Source organism: Aplysia californica, unplaced genomic scaffold (genome assembly GCF_000002075.1).
Source record: "Aplysia californica isolate F4 #8 unplaced genomic scaffold, AplCal3.0 scaffold00532, whole genome shotgun sequence".
Lineage (NCBI taxonomy): Eukaryota > Metazoa > Mollusca > Gastropoda > Aplysiida > Aplysiidae > Aplysia > Aplysia californica.
In genome coordinates, this window is record NW_004797802.1 from 4,061 (window position 1) to 13,148 (window position 9,088).

General features: G+C 40.0%; 1 protein-coding gene and 1 long non-coding RNA gene across 2 annotated transcripts in view; both read right to left on the bottom strand.

Annotated features, from left to right (window-relative positions):
* Positions 1–1,218: 1,218 nt before the first annotated feature.
* Positions 1,219–4,002, bottom strand: LOC118478388. Its single transcript, XR_004859012.1, has 2 exons — positions 3,420–4,002; positions 1,219–1,926 (listed from the first exon to the last, which is right to left on the bottom strand). It is a non-coding gene; the product is annotated as an uncharacterized LOC118478388 (long non-coding RNA).
* A 237-nt stretch (positions 4,003–4,239) lies between these two features.
* Positions 4,240–9,088, bottom strand: part of LOC101863839 (SAC3 domain-containing protein 1) — a gene marked incomplete in the record, with an annotated part of 17,489 nt that continues 12,640 nt past the window's right edge. The window contains 3 exon segments of the mRNA XM_013086997.2: positions 4,240–4,422; positions 7,825–8,032; positions 8,615–8,758. Coding sequence (XP_012942451.1) covers positions 4,240–4,422; positions 7,825–8,032; positions 8,615–8,758 — 535 coding nt within the window.

Sequence of the window (9,088 nt, forward strand, 5' to 3'; positions counted from 1 at the left end):
ACACACACACACACACACACACACACACACACACATACAGACATACACACTCACACACGGACACAAACACACACACACGAACACACACACACGAACACACACACACACAAGAACATACATACACATGGACACACACATACACACAAGTGTTACGACCCAAGTCAAACAAGAAGTAAGTAAATGTAATTGTGTTTATTTATAGTTTGTTGCAACTCACATAAATCATTGTGCTTTGTCCTTAACCCTATCGGTACTCCCTGCAGTCATTTTGTACCCCCGGGGTTGTATTCTTCACATTTTAGAATACTTGTAGTGCGAAGATCTCTTTGAAACATTCAGTATTTCTCTAAAAATCATTTTGACAGACTGCTATGCAAAGCGCACGGATCGGATTAACGAGTAAAATTTCCTCTTTGGAAAGTGGTGGCACAGAGTTCCCCATGTCGTATGGATACGAGAGTAAAACACGACGTACAGATAGGGTTAAAGCTACAGGGAGGTGAGAAACCGTTCTCTGTCGAATAGGAGACAGATTTCACCATCAGACACATCTGAATCTTAACAGAATGTCCAGACTTTGGAGAAACCCGTAGAAGGAAGCATTTTATTAAAATGTACAAAATTGAAGGATCTGTTCTTCATCGTTGATCCTAACAGAAATCTCGGTTTTGAAAAGGCCAATGGCCATTTTCTCGCTAATTTTACCTTTGAAACCAAGCGACCTCCACATCCTTCAATTGCAAATATCTGAACTTGTATTCAAGATAAATGGGTATTTCGTTTATCGAAAGCAAGGCAAATGTACATGCTTTAAGGCCATACCAATAACTTTACATACCTAAAAATAGATGAGCGCCTGATACCACCACGTCGTGACACATATTATACATAATATTGCAAAAAATAAACACTTTTTGCAAGCAAGCCTCACAAATATTTGGTCGCTTTTAAGGACAAGCGGGCTAGCCCAGATTTCGGGGGTTTACAAAAATCTTGAGATACACCAAAAGTGGACATTGCCCTACCTATAGGAGAAGTTTGGTTTCATTGATGTGTGTATATTTGTTTGGTTATAGAGAAAACTCTCCTTGTCTTTTAAAGAAACTGAACAAGGGTCCAAAAACTCTTTGATTTTCTCAAAACAGCATTTTTGGGATTGCCCCCTTGTGCTTTCAAGCGACCATATAATAATATATTTTATATAGCAAGAAATAAAACTTTTTGCCAGCAAATCTCACAAATATTTTATTTACAAGACAGAAACAAGTGTGCAACTAAATGACTCAAAGTCTTGAGTGTTGGCTCATGCCAGCTTCCCCAGTCAGTCAACATAAAAATCTGTCCTCAGTCTATAGACTTAGACGCATGAATTGGAGGGTGGTTGGAGGGTGCCACTGGCATGCACAGTGCAGCCTCTCTATAACGACCTTTGATATAACGACATCCTCTGTATAGCGACATGACATGGTGCCCAGGTCCCGATTTTTTCCTTTTTATTATACATCAATAGTAATTTTTGGTAGCCTCTCTATAACGACAACTTTCTATAAAGGCATTTTTTCCTGGTCTTGACGATATCGTTATAGAAAGGCTGCACTGTACAAGGTATCTAAGACACAAAAGACCCACATAACATCATAAAGAGCAACAACTCAGTCCTCTCATCAATAATTCCAACAAAACTTGGAACAAATAAAATTCAACAAAGCAAACAATAAATTCGCAAATATGAAGAAAATCAAATCAACGCGCCGTAGAAATATCAAGTTGTAACAATTTCAACCAAAATTGGGTCAAACGCAAAATATTTGGCCTACTTCTTAAAAAAGCGTTCAGCTACAGGGGCGCGATCGGCATGTCCTGGGTTCAGGAGTAGAGTGGTAAAAAACTGCGACTGTCACATCAGACGATGGGTGTCTCTCCATGCTGAAAAAGTGGAAAAGTTTGAGGAGGAGATGATGGGATTTTCTCCAGATTGACAAATGTGACGTCCCCCTGGTGGAATTTTATTTCTCCGAAGTTTTGTTGAAAGGGAGCGTTACACGTTCAATTAAAACTAACAGTTGTCCATTCTCTTTATGATAAGAAAATACTACATGATGCAGGAGACCCGAGTTCGATTCCTGAGAGGGGAGAATTTTTATCGAGTATCTCGGTTTTTCTGCTGGGATGTTGTATCTCTGATTCTCTCTCAGCCCCTGTCAAAAGTCTTCCTCCTAATTGATCTAAATTGTGTCAATGGTGGCGCAAAAGCACTTACATTTCAGTTTTAGTTTTAGTAAATGTTTGACGGCACTTGCAGACCAATAAGGTCATGTAAGTGCCGAAGATTATTAAAGGTGTTACAAGAGAGTAACAAACACAAAAAAGGAGGGGAGATAAAGACGATATATGTTTGACAGGAAAGAAGAAGCAAACCCCATTCACCAGAGCACCCACAAACCACCCACACTTACATAAAAAAAACCCAGACATCAACAATAATGTGAGAAATGGTAAGGGACACCACTAACTTGAAGGATTCATTTAGTTTTAGCAAGAATTTTATGGCACTTGCAACACAATAAGGCCATATACATGTAAGTGCAGATTACAGGCTTCATTCTCACTATAACTCACAAATCCAGTCTTGAAAGTTTTACAAAGAAACAGAGAAAGCATATTTTTCTGTACATAAACAGGTTTCCACACTCAAGAACCAGACTCTCAAAAACGCAATAATTACAGTGCAGCCTCTCTACAATGACATCGTCTGGACCAGAAAGAATTGTAATTGTAAATGGGCTGATCCAACAATGTCATGCTCATTACTGTGCCTGAACTGCAACAATGAACTGCTGCTTTTTCCTTCCTAATCCTTACTATTGTCATTTTCCTCTACTTCTTTTGTATGTCTGCCACACTCTTGTAACCCACTATTTCCGGGTGCCTTGATAGTCGAAGCAGACTTTGTGCTGTTGAGGCTAAAGAGGTGAGCAGAGTAAGTCTGATTCCCTGTAAGGACTTCTCTGTTGACATCCACCCCTTGGTGCTCATATGACCTTATGCAGTTGTGAGCACCCTAAAACCTTACTAAAACTAAAACAAAACGTTGTATCTGCTCAGTACCTAGTTCTGAGAAATTTGACGTAAAAAATTTTAAGTTTCACATGACGTCAATCATTTCTTAATGCAATTCTTTGAAAAAGTTGATAACGGCTCCAAATAATCTTACAATTTTGATAGAGCAGATAGAACATTTGGTTTTTGACCTCACTGTCATAGTAACTGAAAAGGATCCAAAAATGTCACATAGAACTTTGTAATTTTGAGGTAGCCAAATGTTACCATACGGTGTGGAGGGGAGAGGCAAACGTCTTTCTCTAGTCTGTTGCATCGCCAGTTGCATGGCTATGTCGCTTTTCTCTGTTTTCTCTCACCCTGTCTCTCCATCTTTTCCTAGCGGGGTCTGCCTCTTCTTCTGTTTCCATCTGGTCTCTGCTTGTACACTCTCGCTGCTGTACTGTCTGCTGGTAGTCTTGACAGATGTCCGAACTATGTAAGTGGGTGGTTGTCACGTGCTCTTGTGTGATTTACTCCTTCTTTCCTGTCAAACATCTGTCGTCCTAATCTCCCCTCCTTCTTTATTGCCTTAGCTCCTGTATCTTAACTCACTCACTGCCAGACCCAAGGGAACCCTTACAAACTACATATTATGATCTTATGCAGTTCCGAAAGCCGTAAAAAAAAACTTACAAAACCCCCCCCAAAAACATAACAAAACAAAACAAAGAAACCCCTACATTTCAACAGAAAGAGCTAAAGAGTTGGCCTGCCATACAAAACTACATTTCCCCTCAACGCTCTGCAGCAACAGAAGATAAAAAAAGTTTTAAAAACCATCCACACACTCAGCAACCCTTCATGTCCCCTCCTCATTCTTTCTCCTCGCCCGGCCCCTCCCCCTGCCACGCCCCCTCCCCTCAACGCTCCGCAGCAACAGAGGAGGAAAAAAGTTTTTTAAAAATTTACCCACACACTCAGCAACCCTTCACCTCTCCTCCTCATTCTTTCTCCGCACCCAGCCCCTCCCCCGCGCACCCAGCCCCTGCCCCATGCCCCGCGCACCCAGCCCCTGCCCCATGCCCCGCGCACCCAGCCCCTCCCCCATGCCCCGCCCCATGCCATCTCCCCTCGTTCTCAACGGCAACAGAGAATGAAAAAAGTTTTTTTTAAAGTATCCACACACCCAACCACCCTTCACGTCTCCTCCTCATTCTTTCTCCGTGCCCGGCCCCTCCCCCTACCCCGCCCCCTGCCCCTCCCCACACCATCCTTCCCCTGGGTCGTCACACCGGCCAACTTGGCAGCAGGACCTCTCAGCAGCGACGACACAGAGCACCTGGCCAGCAGACGATCCAACGTGGCGAGACCGGAGGGAGGCTGAAGAAAAGAATACAGGACAACTGGGAATTATTGACAGGGGAAAGTGGCTATAGTCATATCACATTTGTTTAAAACAGCGCACAGAGGCCTGGGAGAACTGAGAATGAAGCTGAAAATCTAATAATAATAATGTAGATCATTTCTATAGTGCCCACTCGCGTGTGAACACAGCTCTAGTCTGCCCCAATAACACGAAATATTCCACTCAGATATTTCTCTCATTCTCCTCTATTGACCCCAGATGTTTCTCTCCTCTATTGACCCCAGGTGTTTCTCTCAATCTCCTCTATTGATCCCAGGTGTTTCTCTCATTCTCCTCTATTGACCCCAGATGTTTCTCTCCTCTATTGATCCCAGGTGTTTCTCTCATTCTCCTCTATTGATCCCAGGTGTTTCTCTCATTCTCCTCTATTGACCCCAGGTGTTTCTCTCATTCTCCTCTATTGATCCCAGGTGTTTCTCTCATTCTCCTCTATTGATCCCAGGTGTTTCTCTCATTCTCCTCTATTGATCCCAGGTGTTTCTCTCATTCTCCTCTATTGATCCCAGGTGTTTCTCTCATTCTCCTCTATTGACCCCAGATGTTTCTCTCCTCTATTGACCCCAGGTGTTTCTCTCATTCTCCTCTATTGATCCCAGGTGTTTCTCTCATTCTCCTCTATTGATCCCAGGTGTTTCTCTCATTCTCCTCTATTGATCCCAGGTGTTTCTCTCATTCTCCTCTATTGATCCCAGGTGTTTCTCTCATTCTCCTCTATTGATCCCAGGTGTTTCTCTCATTCTCCTCTATTGACCTTGATCCCAGGTGTTTCTCTCATTCTCCTCTATTGACCTTGATCCCAGGTGTTTCTCTCATTCTCCTCTATTGACCTTGATCCCAGGTGTTTCTCACATTCTCCTCTATTGACCCCAGATATTCTTTCCATTCTCCTCTATTGACCCCAGATATTCTTTCCATTCTCCTCTATTGACCCCAGATATTCTTTCCATTCTCCTCTATTGACCCCAGATATTCTTTCCATTCTCCTCTAGTGACCCCAGATATTCTTTCCATTCTCCTCTATTGACCCCAGATATTCTTTCCATTCTCTTCTATTGACCCCAGATATTTCTGCCATTTTCTTCTGAGGATCCAAGAACAAACAGAAATACTGAATTTTTTTTTAGGGGGGGGGGGGGAAGAGGTTTAGATAAACAAATTTGCACTAAATTTTCATCACCAAAATGCTTGTAAAAAAACTAGAATAAAACAGACTTTCTTAAAGGGTACTGGGGAATTATGTCCACAGAAGAAAATGAAATGATACAATAATTATGTAATAAAAAAGAAAGTTTCTCTTCAGAAATTTACTTCTTTTTTTTTTCTCCCAACACTCCAGCTTCCGTCTCAGTATTCCTAGCCTCCTACTGCTTCCTTAGTTAATTTCTATTCACCCTGTGTAAAGCAAGGCTAAACAGGAGTTTCTGTACACATTTTTCTTACAAGAGGGACTTTTTTTTGGGTAAGTTTTTTACGGCGCTCGCAACTGCATAAGGTCATATGAGCGCGCCGGGAACAGGGACACTGATGAACTGCCTGAAATCGCCCACTCAGACAAAGCGTCTTTAGAAACAGAGTCAGCCCTTGATGAGACTCCGGGACTGAGATTTCGTTTTATATATATAGCTACTGCAAAATATCTTTTTCCTTTTGATACTGGAACAAAATTTAGAGCCGATCGCAGTGCAACTGCATTTCTGACATTCCGAAGGTGGCTCAACAAGCTGAAGAACGACATAACTAGGCTAGAACAAGTAAATGTGTGTGTGCCTAAAGAAAGGTACCAAAAGTCGCCACAGACCATTTTGAGCTAAAGGCTGATAATGACAATAATCACTTTTTTGACCAAAATGTGTTTCCATAGAAAAATGATAGTTCCACCATTTTTTAACAATGTGTTAAAAGGGTATTCATAAATTATTTTTTTTTAGTGGAGGGTTTTACGGCGCTCGCAACTGCATAAGGTCATATGAACGTCAAGGGGTGGGTGTCAACAGAGAAGTTCTTACAGGGAATCAGACTTACTCTGCTCACCTCTCTAACTTCAACAGCACAAGGTCTACTTCAACTATCAAGGCACCCCGGAAATAGCGGGTCACAAGAGAGAGACAAACATACAAAAGAAGTAGAGGAAAATCACAATAGTAAGGATAAGGAAAGAAAAAGCAGCAGTTCTCTGTTGTAGATCAGGCACAGTTATGAGCGTGACATGAGTCAGCCCATTTACAATTCTACTGTGCTTGAACTAAAAATGTGCCCCTTTGGGAATGGTCTACAGTCAGTGGCACCGCCTTTCACAAATTTGACTTCTTAATATTTTATTTTAAATTATCTTAAGACTAGGGTATTTTTTAAAGAGATAATGAAAACTGCTTTTTAGAAAGTGTTAAAATCTATTCTTGAAGCATTTTTTCTCTTCCCCGCTTTGTATTACCATTGAATTCTAATCATGATATTGATGTCAACTGAATGCCAAATTGGAAATGAATATTCCATGAATAAATACATTAGAAACAATTAATTGAATCATCGTTATTTTTAAGTTTGTATGTGTCCTAAACATAAAAGCTAATTTTCTCTAAATTAAATATTTATACCATACCTCTCAAAATGTGTAATTTATCTAAAAAACTATTTGAGCTATCTAAAAAATTAAAAAACCCCTGTGTTCAGCATTGAATTTCCTATAAGGTACAACCCTTAACTCAAAATGGTCAAAATCCGTCTTTTGGTACCTTTCTTTAGGCAGACACACAAACATTGATGAACACAGCACTGGACAGCAGGTCTATTCTCAATTCCTAAGTAAGGGGAGGTAACTCACCTCACATGAATACAAGTATTTTTTAAAAAACCCATTTTAGAAATATTACTAAAAGAATTCAAATTTTTTAAAAAGAAATAATAATTAGAAAGAGAAATGAATGTAGTTTCAGAAGAAATATAACTTTATACGCGCAGGATCTTGGAAATGTTCTCACTTTACTTCAGTCAGGATGTCAGACCCATCACTTTCACTTTCTCTCAGACTTGCAGCCCTCTAGACATATCTGAATTGCCTGCTTCAATATTTTCATCAGGATCTCATTCATCTGATTCATCATTTTGCTAGTTGTGGCTCATTACTGTTAACTTCCCTTCTGCTCTTGTATGTCACTCTCTAGTAATACCTCTAATCTTCATCACTTAAGATAAGATAAGATACATCTTTATTGTCCAGATCCTGGCACATTGGTTAGGTGTTTCACCACGTGTACAAACACACACACATACACACACACACACACACACACTTGTAGGTGCTGCAAGTGCCGTAAAACTCTTTCTAAAACCGAAGAAAATGATTCGAAAATACGTACCCCTAACTTCTCCGGCCTGCGGAAAGCAGTTTTGCTGAAGCAGACGCTGTCGCTGTCGGGCCGGTCAAAGAGGTCAAGGAGGCAGCACTGGGAACACAGACTGACCACAGCGTCACTGCCCTCAAGGTGAAGGACGTTCTGTAACTGCCGCATGGGGTAGCGGCAGTTCTTCACGCTGTAGCCAGATGACAGGATCTGCAGGTAGTTGCTGAAAGATAAAATACAGTTGCTGATAGATAAAACATGTTTCTGAGAGATAAAATACTTTCTGAGAAATAAAAATGTCTCTAAAAGATAAATTACAGTTCTGAAAGATAAAATATCGACACGTTGGTATCAGGTGCTCATCAATTTTTGGGTATAAGGAGAAAATAATATAATCGTAAAGCTTGTTCATTTCTCTTGCATTGGATGAAAACAATACTGATCTGTCTTGAATAGAAGTCCAGACATTTCTGATTGAAGAAGGTGGGGGTCACCTGATTTCAGAGGTAAAATTATCGAGAAAATAGCAGCCAAAGTTTAGTAATTTCCATAGCTTGAGAGTCCGTGAAAACTGAAAATTTACATTTTCTGTGCCTTTTATCATCGTTTGTTTTTTAAAATTGTAAAATCCACACAGAAATAAGCTCTTAGATGGACATAGAATCAATGATTTTCAGTAAAATCCACACAAAATATGTTTTTAAATGTTCCTAAAGGTGTTGAGCCAAAAAAAGGAAAAAGAAAAGAAAAGAAAAGAAAAGAAAATTTACTAAATATAGCCCAAGTGACAACTAGCATAACTCACACGCGTAGGTTGTGCAGGTGCGGGTTGACTGCCAGCAGACAGAGAGGTGAGTCCAGACCCATGATCAGACGCAGACATCGCTGGTAGTTACGCAGCACAAAACTGGTGTTGATCTCAAAGCACCTTCGCAGTAAAGGCCGCCGTCTGGATGGATAAAGGCGATTTTTGTCATATTTCTCCAAAAAATCAAACATGTCATCAACACATTATTCAATATGATATGAATTCTTTCAATAACCTTTTTTTCGCCTTATAATTCATTATATTTCTGTCACATCAAGTTGCTTTTATCACATCTTTAAAATTGGTAGAAATGTACTATACCTATATAAGTGAACTTTATTATTATTAACATTATCATGATGATAAGGATGGTTATTATCATTATTATTATGAATAGTAATAATATCATTTTCATTGTAATTATTATCATATTGTTATTGTTATTATTATTATTACTTTTACTACTACTAT